The sequence below is a fragment of the Schistocerca gregaria genome, chromosome X, assembly GCF_023897955.1.
Source record: "Schistocerca gregaria isolate iqSchGreg1 chromosome X, iqSchGreg1.2, whole genome shotgun sequence".
In the NCBI taxonomy this organism is placed as follows: domain Eukaryota; kingdom Metazoa; phylum Arthropoda; class Insecta; order Orthoptera; family Acrididae; genus Schistocerca; species Schistocerca gregaria.
In genome coordinates this window covers 705092160-705106360 of record NC_064931.1, presented here as the reverse complement: position 1 = coordinate 705106360, position 14201 = coordinate 705092160, and the positions used below count along the sequence as shown (strand labels likewise).

General features: G+C 46.2%; 1 protein-coding gene across 2 annotated transcripts in view; it reads right to left on the bottom strand.

Moving 5' to 3' along the window:
- Window positions 1-14201, bottom strand: part of LOC126299294 (uncharacterized) — a 483067-nt gene that overhangs the window by 331336 nt on the left and 137530 nt on the right. For both annotated transcript variants that reach the window (XM_049991089.1, XM_049991090.1), the window contains exon 3: window positions 6553-6711. In XM_049991089.1, coding sequence (XP_049847046.1) covers window positions 6553-6711 — 159 coding nt within the window. The remainder of the gene's footprint in view (window positions 1-6552; window positions 6712-14201) is intronic.

The following is a 14201-nucleotide window of genomic DNA, read 5'->3' as shown; positions in this document are numbered from 1 at the left end:
ATGGTTATTCACTTTCATCAGTACTTATATGGACGCCATTTTTACCTACTTACAGACCGCAGGCCATTGACAGCCCTGTTTGGTTCCTCCGAGCCTGTCCCAGCTCGCATGTTTGATGTATGGCTGAATATAAGAACGACGAGTCCATGGCAGGACTGGGGCTTTACTATGGACAATACACATTACAGCTTGGTTTAATAACTGGCATACATCCTACAAATAATTTTTGAGGTGAATTTGACATGTATAGTACCTAACCTTTCACCTCAGAAACCCTGTCAATGGGATGAGCATGCATCAACCAACTAATTTTTAAATTTCCCATGCAGAACGTTTGTATGGGTTAAAGGTCATTTTTAATGTCCACAATATTTCAGTAAGGGTTAAAGCAAGGTATAATGCTTACATTACCAATTTCACATGCTATTTTAACTTAGGTCGCATTGCGCTCTGACTGTAGCACCATCGCAAACTGTATAATAAATCGGTGCTATTATTCATTACTTTACGTTAGGCTGCCGAATTATTTCTATATGTGCAGTGCCCCACGCGGATGGTGTTGTGCTGGACACGTGCGTCTGCTGTGAGGTAGTATCAGTAGCAGCAGCAGTGGGCAGGGGGGTCTTGCCAGCTGCCCTCGTATGGCTCAGCCCTACATGTGGCTCCAGTTGTGTTGTTAAACAAAGAGCTTACAATTTTTGAATTTTAATGACATGAAGTTGTATGACACATGCGTAATTCCTCACCAGACTTAAATTTTGGTTGACAACTGTTTAAATGGTGAACTGAGTGCTACAAATAGCTACACATGTCAGAGTGAATAATGCCTTGGGGAAAACAAGTTAACTAGACCAGCAAACATGTTACTTCCCTTTCTCCTGTCATCTTCCATTCTGATGTCACAGTGACTGTGCTAGTATGCCAGATGATTCTATACTTAGCGCAAGTGACCTACTTCCATCACCGTGACAATGCACCATCTTAGATTTCTGAATTTGCTCAGGACATCACCCCTGCTTCCACAGTGACATCACAGCAGTGGGGAGAAGGCCTTAGCTGTTTTGAATTTCCTGCCAATTTTTGAATTTCCCGCCATTTTGTGCATAGTGGAATTGGCCTATGTCAAAGCGGTGGAAGGGGAGACGTGATGACACTCAATAACTCATTAATGACGTCATGGATGACGTCTGGGGAGGTGGATTCCTTTTTCTCCAAACCAGCATATTCTACCTTGCTTCGCGCTGCCGTCTCTATGAAGGAAGAGTCTCTGCTTACTATGCCATCCCCATTCGTTACTGAGTCAGCAATATTTAGGTAAATTCTCTGTGCGTAGCTCAACTTTGCCACAGTTATTTTTCCTTTGATGTCCACAGAATTCTGATTGTTCTACTGAGCATAGCTTGTGGAGTGAAAGTCGCATGAAACATGGTTAAGTGTTTGTGCCTTCGTTGATGTCACTACCATTTACTCCATTAGTTAAATTTCTACGAATTTAATTACGTTGATGAGCAAAATTTTATTTTCCCAAAAAATATTGTAAATGATGATTATACTACTGGAACTAAAAACATTCTCTACTTACATTTAATAGAGCTAACATTAGCTCAATAAGGATCCAGGTCATAAACACGGATACACATTTTTAAACATGTTGTAAGAGCTTTTTAAGTGTCTAATACGAAATATAGCAGAATTTAAGTGTGAATTTAACAACTGTCATATTGACCATGTCTTCGAGCATCTTCTCAGGGATGCAGCGTTCGAAATATGACTTAATAATTTGTTAGAATGCTTTATGGTATAATGTATTTTTTGCTTAATTGTTATTTCATCCTCCGCACCCCATATGGCCAAGGGGTGGGCTGACATCAGTACAATATCCATTCTCCAGCCAAGAGTATTCATGAAGAGATAACAAACATGATAGAAAAATAAAAATATGAGTACTGTTTACGTTTTAAGTTAAAAAGATTAATGATGGACAGGAAGGACGAAAAATATATACAATTTAAAAACACATTAGGATGAGGTAGCACTGCACTTTGACTTAACATCTGAAGGACCTTCACTGGTTGAAAACGTGTTTTGCGAGGAGAGAATATTTTCCATCGAGGTTTGGGGTGGATGGGTATAGAAATAAGGGTCTGTTAGTGGGAGAAACTATGGAGACGATAGGTAGGAGCTGAAGCAGACAATGGGAATACAGACGGTGGGAAGAACCGAGGGTGAGGGTAAGTGATGGTATACAGGGAGGGAGGTGAAACAAGAAAAAAGGGGTAAGGGTGGGTATAAATGTAAAAGGAGAGAGGAGCTCTGATATGGAGTGGGATGGATGAGGAATGGTTAAAGTTAATAGGAGGGATAAATACCAGGGCATATATCGTTGTATGGGATTGGGAGTTGGTTAAAGTTGCATTGAGATAGGATATGAAGTGTGTAAAGTTGTAGGGATGGAGTGTGGTGTTTGTGAGGGTGTGGCAGCACACCAGAGTTGCTGATTAAGGATGAGACAATGGGGATTATCAGAATCTAGTGTATTGACAGTGTAAGAGACGCAGAGGTGTTTAATGTGGGTGAGGATGAGTGGAAATTTGATAAAACGGTAGAGGATCCATGTGGGGGAAGGTAAATCCATGCAGAAAATGAGATGGAGTATATGGCTTTCAAGGATCTGGAGGGAAGTATAGAACTTTGGTGGGGCAGATACTCATGTAACATTGGCATAACGGAGGATGGGTCAGATCGGGATTCTGTTGGTGTGAAGAATAGTGGAGATGTGCAATCCCCAAATTCGGCTTCTTAGTAGTTTTAGTCTATTGTGGGCTTTCTGTTGGATGGTTAGTAGGTGAGGTTTCCATGTTAGGTGCCAGTAGAGAGTTAGTACAAGATATTTTAAGTTGTTAGTTAACAGGATAGGACGGTTGTAAATGGTAAAGTAGAAGTCACGGAGGTGGAGGGTCTGGTGAATGGTTCATCCTATAATTATTGTCTGGGTTTTGGAAAGGTTGATCTTGAGGAGCGATCGCTTACACCAAAATGTAAACTGATTGAGGTGGGACTGGAGGGATCGTTGTCATTTCTGGAGTGTAGGGTAGAGGACGAGGAAAGCGATGTCATCAATATAGCGAAGGAGGTGAACTGGTGGAGGTGGTTTGGGCATACCAACAGTGTAGGGGAGATAAAGTAGAGGTGAGAGGACGAAACCTTGGGGCACTCCTGCATTGGGAGGGAGGGTGTGGGAATTGGTATTCTTAATAGTGAAAAGGGATGGGCGATTAGATAGGAAGAATGCAATAAGACAGACATAGTTAATTGCAAGTCCTCATTTATGGAGTCTGAAAAGGAGACTAGATTGCCATATACAGTTGTAGGCTTTTTATAGGTCGAGGGACACAAAAATAGCTGATTTACAGGAGTTGATTTGGTGGGATAGAAGATGGGCGACGTGCATGAGCAGGTCACCAGAGGAGAAATTGGGACAGAATTGAAAGAAGGTGGTGTTGGTTCAGGCGTTGATGGACGTGTTGGGAGAGGATGGATGTGTTCGGAGATGATGGATGTGTTGGAGAGGATGGATTCGAAGGCCCTACTGAACATTGAGGTGAGGCAGGTGTGGCGATAGGTGGAGACATGAGTAGGGGGTTTGTGCAGTTTGAGGGAAAGTAGGATTCTGGAAATTTTCCAAAGCTTAATATAGTACAAGGGTTGCCCAGAAAGTAATGCACCGCATTTTTCTTCAACAATTCTTTGAATTACAAACACGAAAGAATTGTGTTTTACCTACACACCCTATTCTATGGTCTTCCTCCAGTGCAAAACAAGGGCGTGTACGTCCTGTCTGTACCAATCCTTGTCCTGGTGGCGGAGCCAGTACTTCACTGTGTAAATCACCTCCTCATCGTTCTCAAACTGGCTTCCACGAATGGCACCCTTAACGGCTCAAACAAGAGGAAGTTCGAGGGGGTTAGATGAGGGGTATAGGGTGGATGGGGAACACTGTCCATCCCTGTTTTGCGATGTGTTCAGCGGTCCTCAGACTTGTGTGGGGCCGAGCATTATCGTGTTGCAGCAAAACATCTCCTGGGTTATTATGGCGTCGAAGTCACCAGAAATGCGTCTTGAGTTTTGTTAGTGTGTTAACATATACACTCCTGGAAATGGAAAAAAGAACTCATTGACACCTGTGTGTCAGACCCACCATACTTGCTCCGGACACTGCGAGAGGGCTGTACAAGCAATGATCACACGCACGGCACAGCGGACACACCAGGAACCGCGATGTTGGCCGTCGAATGGCGCTAGCTGCGCAGCATTTGTGCACCGCCGTCGTCAGTGTCAGCCAGTTTGCCGTGGCATACGGAGCTCCATCGCAGTCTTTAACAATGGTAGCATGCCGCGACAGCGTGGACGTGAACCGTATGTGCAGTTGACGGACTTTGAGCGAGGGCGTATAGTGGGCATGCGGGAGGCCGGGTGGACGTACCGCCGAATTGCTCAACATGTGGGGCGTGAGGTCTCCACAGTACATCGATGTTGTCGCCAGTGGTCGGCGGAAGGTGCACGTGCCCGTCGACCTGGGACCGAACCGCAGCGACGCACAGACGCACGCCAAGACCGTAGGATCTTACGCAGTGCCGTAGGGGACCGCACCGCCACTTCCCAGCAAATTAGGGACACTGTTGCTCCTGGGGTATCGGCGAGGACCATTCGCAACCGTCTCCATGAAGCTGGGCTACGGTCCCGCACACCGTTACGCCGTCTTCCGCTCACGCCCCAACATCGTGCAGCCCGCCTCCAGTAGTGTCGCGACAGTCGTGAATGGAGGGACGAATGGAGACGTGTCGTCTTCAGCGATGAGAGTCGCTTCTGCCTTGGTGCCAATGATGGTCGTATGCGTGTTTGGCGCCGTGCAGGTGAGCGCCACAATCAGGACTGCATACGACCGAGGCACACAGGGCCAACACCCGGCATCATGGTGTGGTGAGCGATCTCCTACACTGGCCGTACACCTCTGGTGATCGTCGAGGGGACACTGAATAGTGCACGGTACATCCAAACCGTCATCGAACCCATCGTTCTACCATTCCTAGACCGGCAAGGGAACTTGCTGTTCCAACAGGACAATGCACGTCCGCATGTATCCCGTGCCACCCAACGTGCTCTAGAAGGTGTAAGTCAACTACCCTGGCCAGCAAGATCTCCGGATCTGTCCCCCATTGAGCATGTTTGGGACTGGATGAAGCGTCGTCTCACGCGGTCTGCACATCCAGCACGAACGCTGGTCCAACTGAGGTGCCAGGTGGAAATGGCATGGCAAGCCGTTCCACAGGACTATATCCAGCATCTCTACGATCGTCTCCATGGGAGAATAGCAGCCTGCATTGCTGCGAAAGGTGGATATACACTGTACTAGTGCCGACATTGTGCATGCTCTGTTGCCTGTGTCTATGTGCCTGTGGTTCTGTCAGTGTGATCATGAGATGTTCTGACCCCAGGAATGTGTCAATAAAGTTTCCCCTTCCTGGGACAATGAATTCACGGTGTTCTTATTTCAATTTCCAGGAGTGTATTTCTGAATTAATGGTACCGCCTCTTGACATCACATAAATGAGAATCACGCCTTCACAGTCCCAGAACACGGCGATCATGACCTTACTGGCGGAACCAGTTGCTTTGAATTTTTTCTCCTGTGAGGAGTGGGAATGGCGCCATTCCATCGGCTGTTGTTTTGTTTCGGGCTCAAAGTGGTGAATCCAGGTTTCAACAGCTGTCACAATATGGGACAAGGAGGCCTCCCTCTCAGGTTCAAAACGTTGCTGCAAATCAAGACAAATATTTTTTTCTGTGCGATTTGTGATCCACCGTTAGACACCGCAGGACCCATCTTGCACACACTTTTTAATATCCCAGAGTGCGGATAATTGCATTCACACTTCCTTTGCTGATTGACAGATGCAGCACCAACTGCCGAGTCGCAATGCGTCTGTCCTCGCGTATGATAACATCAGCTCGCTGCAACATGTCAGGTGTGACCGCTGCAAATCGTGGAGCTCGGCCGAACCGCCTACTGATGAACTCACCGTCTGTGCCGAACGACTAACTGTACTTCTGTGACAGCAGATGCTCCATAGACTTTGCACAAGCGTTTGTGGATGTTCCCCACAGTTTCTTTAACTGCAGTGAGAAATTCAATGACGGCACGTTGCTTGTAACGTACATCACCTAGAGACGCCATTTTGAAATTGTCCTGCAGCTATGCTATCCGTCGGAAGTGACGCAAACTTGGCGCGTTCACTCAGGAGACTTCAAATAATACATACGTAACTTTTGGAATTCGTTGCATTGTTTTCGGCTGAGTAAAAAATTCACTATACTACAATATTTGGTAAGCTAAGATGATTCTGTTAATTGGTGTTTCGATAAAGTTTATACTGTTGAGTTATTTCTATGTAGAGACGTTAATTTCGTGGGATATACAGAGCAAAATTTACATACTGCAAAATGTGAAGTCGTGAATGAAGAAAAAGTCATTAACTGCGTGGCAGGACTCACCGACGGTGAAGGCGGCGCAGGTGGGCGTCTGTCGACAGATGGCAGTGCAGTCGCGCGTGATGCCAGTTCCGGGCTGCGTCAGGATGCCCTGTGAAGCGCCGTACGTGAACTTCACCCCCGTCGTCTTCTCGTACGTCTCCGTACCGCCGAAACACTGAGCTGAAAGTGGCCAAAAAATCTACAGTAGCGCAGTGACTGAAATACTGCCACAAGTTGCTGCACATAGTTAACGGTAAGTCAAGAGTACAGGTCGTCAGGTAAAATACTCGTACGATCTCCCACCAACATCAGTTATTCAGTACTTAATACCCTGGTAAGTACTAAGAGATATTGTGTAAAACACATCGAAATTGTACAATCAAACAATGAAATCATAGAACCATTTGACGAGGTTTTGTATATACACTGCTCTGCAAAACTTAATGACAAGATAGATAAAGTACCATAATATATTAACTACTGGGTGGAAATTAATGGAAGTACGGGAGCATGTTGCCAGGGACCTCCCAGTCGATAATAGAAAGTTGGACGCCAGATGGCCACACGGCATGACGTCAGTAGGACTATAGCGTCAAACAGGGCTGTCCCCGCAACACGAGACTGTTGAAGGAACGGGAAAAGACAGTGTGTCAATCAGCGAGTAGTTACGGTGCAGTTTGGTGGCGTTCTTCATTGCAAAATGTTCCGGAGACAACATTTGGATGACTTCACCCGAGAAACAATCATCGGGAAGAGACGCAGCTCTACTGTCTACACAAACGCGTCACATTTACATTCACTACAACAGCTACTGGTACAAATAGGACAACAAACACGGCTCCTGTTGAAGTACTGTCAACTAGATAGATTTCAACAGTCCATGAGACACATGAAATGAAAACAACTTTTTTGTAAGTTGAGTAAATCGCGAAATACGAGTGAGACGCACGCGGCTGGACAACGAGAAACTGCAGTGTCAACGCCTTCACTACTGATCACTGTTGATATTCAGAGGGCACTCGCCTAAAAAAAAAGGGTGGTAGACGGAGAGGCTGAGGGCCGAAGGGGAACGGACTACCGCAAAGCAGTGCACTTCACGAGCTGCTCAAATCAGACGTTAGACACCTAAATGTCGTCCAGTAGAGAGACTATCATCAGTCAATGAGTTAAAGCGAAAATAATCAAAGTATGAGAAACACATTAGAAATTTAGTGCAGTACGTTTTACGTGAGATTTTCTGGCAATATGCTCAACCCATCTCCATTTTAATTTCTTGGTAGTCACTGAAATCTACAATTCCTGTCTATGCCTCTTTTACATGTCACGCTGCTCCTTCTCGCTAATTTCCACTATATTTCTTCCCACTGGCAATTCTCCCTTGTGCAGTTAAGGTCGATGCCTCACTGTCTTAGCGCAGAGCTGCTAGCTGAAACTGGTTCCAGACTTGCATATCTGGGCACTTTGGGACTATTCATTTCAATACGAATTTATCACTGTCCGTTACAACAAATAACAGTTAAATGAAATAAAGAAATAGGCATCCCTCTCCATACAGGGACTTTGCCACGACTGAGTGTCCTGCGTGCTTCTGAATACAGAAGACGAGCAGCAACCATTTCACACTGAAGAGCCAAAGAAACTGGTACACCTGCCTAATATCGTGTTGGGGTCCCGCGAACACGCAGAAGTGTCGTAACACGACGTGGCATGGACTCAGATAATGTCTGAAGTAGTGCTAGAGGGAGCTGAAACCATGAATCCTGCAGGGCTGTCCATAAATTCGTAAGAGTACGAGAGGGTGGAAATCTCTTCTGAACAGCACGTTGCACGGAATCTCAGATTTGCTCAATAAAGTTCATGTCTGGGGAGTTTTTTGGCCAGAGGAAGTATTAAAACTCAGAAGGCTAAGAGTGTTACTGGAGGCACTCTGCAGCAATTCTAGACGTGTGGAGTGTCACATTGTCCTGCTGGAATAGCCCAAGTCTGTCAAATGCACAATGGACATGAATGAATGTAGGTGATCAGACACGATGCTTACGTACCTATATGTAGGGTTTCCATATCGCTCCAATTGCATATGCCTCACACCATTACAGAGCCTCCACCAGGTTGAACAGTCCGCTGCTGACATGCAGGGTCCATGGATTCATGAGAATGTCTCCATACCTGTACACGTCCATCCGTTCGATACAATTCGAAGCGTGACTCGTCCCACCAGGCAACATGTTTCCAGTCATCAACAGTCGGTGTCGGTGTCAACGGGTCTAGGCAATGCGTAAAGCTTTGTGTCGTGCAGTCATCAAGGGTACACGAGTGGGCCTTAGGCTCCAAAATCCCATAACGATGATGTTTCGTTGAATGGTTCGCACGCTTGTTGATGACTCAGCATTAAAATCTGCAGCAATTTTCGGAAGGGTTGCACTTCTGTCACGCTGGACGATTATCTTCAGTCGTCGTTGGTGCCCTTCTTGCAGGATCTTTTTCCGGCCGCAGCGATGTCGGAGATTCGATGTTTTACAGGATTCCTGACATTCACAGTACACTCATGAAATGGTCGTACGGGAAAATCCCCACTTCATCACTTCGCCGGCCGGTGTGGCCGAGCGGCTCTAGGCCTTCAGTCTGGAACCGCGAGACCGCTACGGTCGTAGGTTTGAATCCTGCCTCGGGCAGGGATGTGTGTGATGTCCTTAGGTTAGTTAGGTTTAAGTAGTTCTAAGTTCTAGGGGACTGATGACCTCAGATGTTAAGTCCCATAGTGCTCAGAGCCATTTGAACCATTTCATCGCTTCCTCGGAGATGCCGTGTCCTATCGCTTGTGCGCCGTCTATAACACCACCTTCAAACTCATTTAAATCTTGATAACCTGCCTTTGTAGCAGCAGTAACCGATCTAACAACTGCGCCAGACGCTTGTTGTCTTATATAGGCGTTACAGACCGCATCGCTGTATTCTGCCTTTTTACATATCTCTGTACTTGAATACGCATGCCTATACCACTTTCTCTGGCACTTCAGTGTAGTAACAGCCTAGATGACAGATTCATCAGGCCTTGTAACATTATCCAATATGGGCTCGCTATGTTCGCACTGCGAACGGCTCAAAGTAAGGGGAAATTACGGCCTCTATGTATACTTCTTCTTCTTTCTCTTATTCCATGTCTTTTCCAGTTTCTCTATAGAGTTAGTATTTTTATATGATTTTTATAGGTTTTGGCAACGTCAGTGACAGTTTGTGGTCAGATTTCCTTCCTGACGACACCACTCCCCCTGGGACGCAATTTTTGTACACCATCTGTCTACGTCTAGAGAAAATCTCGTGTTCATGTGTGAGAACGTATTCTAAATGTTCGTCTAGCTTCTATCGGAGGCGGGATGTAAGTACCAGTCTAAAACGTATCTGTTTAGATGTTGGAAAGAGCCTAAAAAGCAGACTGGCTGGCTCACCAGCCCTTGTCGTTAAAACGCGAGGCGAATTCGATCGGGGACAAGTTCGCCTCCTCCAACCCCACAAGCGGCGTGTTAACGTGCTCGGATACGTGAGGGTGGTATGACGACGGGTGGGGTGGTGAGCAGTCAAAGCCGTTGCATGTTGAGATGACAAAAGTCACGGGATACCTCTTTTTGCCCAGCGTAGTGCAGCAACTAGATTCAATAAGTCGTTGGAAATTCCCTGCAGAAATGCTGAGCCCTACTGCCTCTACAGCCGTACGTAATCGCGAAAGTGTTGGCGGTACAGGATTTTGTGCACGAACTGACCACTCGATTATGTCCCATAAATCTCTCTTTCCAACCATTTATCCCGACTTGCGGGGTCTGCTGGTTAATCGGATGTGGAATGTTAATGTTAAGAGGTGGCCAGATGCCCTTCCTGTCGCCACCCCATACTCCCCAGGAAGGAATTAATGTACCCAAACTGCGTCCAGTGTAATCCAAGGAATAGTGCGAATGTGTTCAGACGTCTGCGAGCCGTGTAACTGAGGCGGAACGTGGGGACCAGCCAGGTTTGCACCTAGCAGGATGTGGAAAACCGCCTAAAAACGACATCCAGGCTGCCCGGCTGTCGTTAATCCTCCGGGTGGATGCGATCTGCGGTCGGCGCACCTACCCGAGTCCAGGAAGCAGCCCGTTAGCGCTCTCGGCTACGCTGGCAGGTCCCATGATTATGTCCCGTAAATGTTCCATGGATTTTATGTCGAGTGATCTGGGCGGCCAAATCATTCGCTCGAATTCACTAGGATGTTCTTCAAACCACTCGAGAACCACTGTGGCCTGGTGACATGGCGCATTGTCATCTATAAAATTTCCGTCGTTGTTTGGGAACATGAAGTCCATGGATGGCTGCAAATGGTCTGCAAGTAGCCGAATATAACCAGTTACAGTCAGAGATCTGTTCAGTTGGATCATAGGACCCAGTCCATTCCATGTAAACACAGCCCCCACCATCATGAAGCCACCATCAGTTTGGACAGTGCCTTGTAGAAAATTTGGGCCGGGGCTTCGTGGGGTCTGCGCCACACTCGAACCTTACCATCAGTTCTTACCAACTGAAATCGGAACTCATATGACCAGGCCACGTATTTACAGACGTCTAGGATCCAACCGATATGGTGACGAGACCAAGAGAGGCGCTGCAGGCGATATCGTGCTTTTAGCAAAGGTACTCGCATCAGTTGTCTGCTGACATACCCCATTAACGACAAATTTCGCCGCACTGTCCTAACAGACACGTTCGTCGTACGTCCCACTTTGATTTCTGTGGTTATTTCACGCAGTGTTGTTTGTCTGTTAGTACTGAGAACTGTACGCAAAAACCGCTGCTCTCGGTTATTAAGTGAAGGCCTTTGGCCACTGCGTTGTCTGTGGTGAGACGCGATGCCTGAAATTTGGTATTCTCGGAATACTCTTGACATGGTACATCTCTAAATATGGAATTCCTTAACGATTTCCGAAATGGAGTGTCCCATGCGTCTAGTTTCAAGTACCATTCCCCGTTCAAAGTCTGTTAACTCCCGTCATGCGGCCATAATCACGTTGGAAACCTTTTCACATGAATCAGCTGAGCACAAACGCCAATGCACTGCTCTGTTATACCTTGTGCATTACAGCCATCTTTATCTGTGCTTATTGCTATCCCATGACTTCGTCACTTCAGTACACAGCCTTCGCACAGGTGGTTGGACACATGAAACCACAGTGTGGAACTATATCACTGATACAACAGTGACTGCGAAAATGGTTTGAACAAAGATCTCCGATAAAGCAAGAATGAATACCAACAGTTTTGCCAAAACGTTTAAAGGGTTGGAACAGCTGACTGTGAATATTAAATCTGCTCAATGAAGCTGTGATACAAACGGTTAATTGCTATAGAGGCTTAATGGGCGGGAAAAGTACGTCAATAGTGTGAGAATAAGTTGGAAGCTGGTCGTTGTGGCCGAGCGGTTCTAGGCGCTTCAGTCCGGAACCGCGCTGCTGCTTCGGTCGCAGGTTCGAATCCAGCCTCGGGCATGGATGTGTGTGATGTCCTTAGATTAGTTAGGTTTAAGTAGTTCTAAGTCTAGGGGACTGATGACCTCAGATGTTAAGTCCCATAGCGCTCAGAGCCATTTGAACCATAAGTTGGAAATTTGCATCTGTTAGGGACAATATACGGATAGCCGACGTGGTTAATGCAACGGCTCAGCAGAAGTTGTAAATGTGGGTTCGAGTCCCGGTCCGCCACATGTTTTCAACTTTCCCCATCGATTTATTTCAGTGACCACTAGCAGCCGTTATTTTAATATAAAGATGCAGGATTAAATAGCTGTTCGAAAGAGCAGACGCCATTTTCACTGTTGTCATTTCCTTACACAGCTGATGACTGTTCGTATTTGCGGCTGTGGATAGATTTCAGGTATTTCATAAGGGCAGTAGTCGCCAGAGTGCCTGCTTCTTCGGACATGCATGCAAGTTTGAAGGAACCTTACATCGTTCTTAACAAAACAGGCACTGCAGTATCAAACATAAATATATTTTCGTTTACAGGAGATTATTCTACTTTACAATTTATTAGGCTGAAAGTTGATATTGTAGTTTCGAAACTAATTCAGACATGGCGCTGGGTCACGTTTACGCATTATTTTGCATTGCAATCATAACTGATACCCCAGTCAAGGCAGCAACAGCAATTGGAACCTCAATCTAAAAAAATGAAGTTACAGGACAAAAGACTGAAATTGCTTTAAAAAATCTATTTGAGCCTAATGACTCTCAAGGGAAAGAATTAATTCTATGAGGGCAACGAACTATCCGGGCAAGAAATTGCTAAAAACAAGAAGAAAGAAAAGTTTGGAAAGGTTCAAATGGCTCTCAGCACTATGGGACATAACTTCTGAGGTCATCAGTCCCCTAGAACTTAGAACTACTTAAACATAACTAACCTAAGGACATCACACACATCAATGCCCGAGGCAGGATTCGAACCTGTGACGGTAGCGGTCTCGCGGTTCCAGACTGTAGCACCTAGAGCCGCTCGGCCACCCCGGCCGCCATAAGTTTGGATAGGCCTACTTCTGATCCCAACATGAGTATTCTGCCCAAAACAGTTTTTCACACGTTAACTCGCCATTTTCTGCTGCCTTCTGCCATCCTCTTCAGGTGCACGTTATTTCCGCTTCTCTTTATGTCGTCTGTCATCTCATACCTCCTCCGCCCTCTCGGTCTCCTCTCACAAACCAGTCCTTCCAGAGCGTCTGCTGGCAGGCAGTCTCGTCTCATCTAGTTCTTCCTCCTTTCTCTTATAACTCGCAGCAGTCTGATGAAGATGATGAAACTGCCTTTGTATTTACAATATAACCAATCAAAAAGAAATCAAGAATGGGTCTAAAGCCATCATAAATTGCAACTCGGACAATGATGATGAATAGGCCTTTAATTAACAGTGGAACTTCTATATAGGCCTATTATCTTAACAGATGGAAGTTCGCAAAAAAAATTGTTTACTGCCAGTAAAACTGTTGTATTTTATCATATTGGTGTAAGTGCTATGTCCTTGGCTGTCGCCTCCACTGTGGCTACCGTCTACGCCTCGAGATGGCTACGTCATCTCCCTCCGAAGGGAAGAGAAGTCAACTGAAGAGTCCCATTGTGGGATGGTGCACACACAGAGAAGACAGTCCCCAGGTAGCCTTGAACTACAGAATTTATTTCTCTAGGGGAGGAACAAGACAATACGAACAACGGAAACTGAATCTCTACAAAGATCACAAGACATCGTCCTGATCTGATAACTGTCACTCTTTGAATACAGTTCTGTGAAGATGCAAGAGAACACACACAGAATGTCAGGACCGATTACTCTCTAAGGAAGTAAACCGTTGTGGTCACGATCGGTGGTGCACTGCCGTTGTCTTCGTGCGGCACTGCTGTATCCGTGACTCGCCGTTTACTCAGCGGTAGACTACGCGCCACACTCTGCTGGAGGGTTGCAGGCGGCAGTCCTATACAGGCCACCCAACGTAGGGATACCAGGAAATGGCCTGCGTCAAGTGGCTCCACGAATGGGAAATAGAGCTGTCTCTGTCCAGTGCATCGTAGTGCTCTCCATAGTGCAGCGGAAGGCACAGTGACGTCGAACACTATCAGGTACAGGCGCCTGGCGTGACGGCAACCCGCAGAGCACAGCAGTGT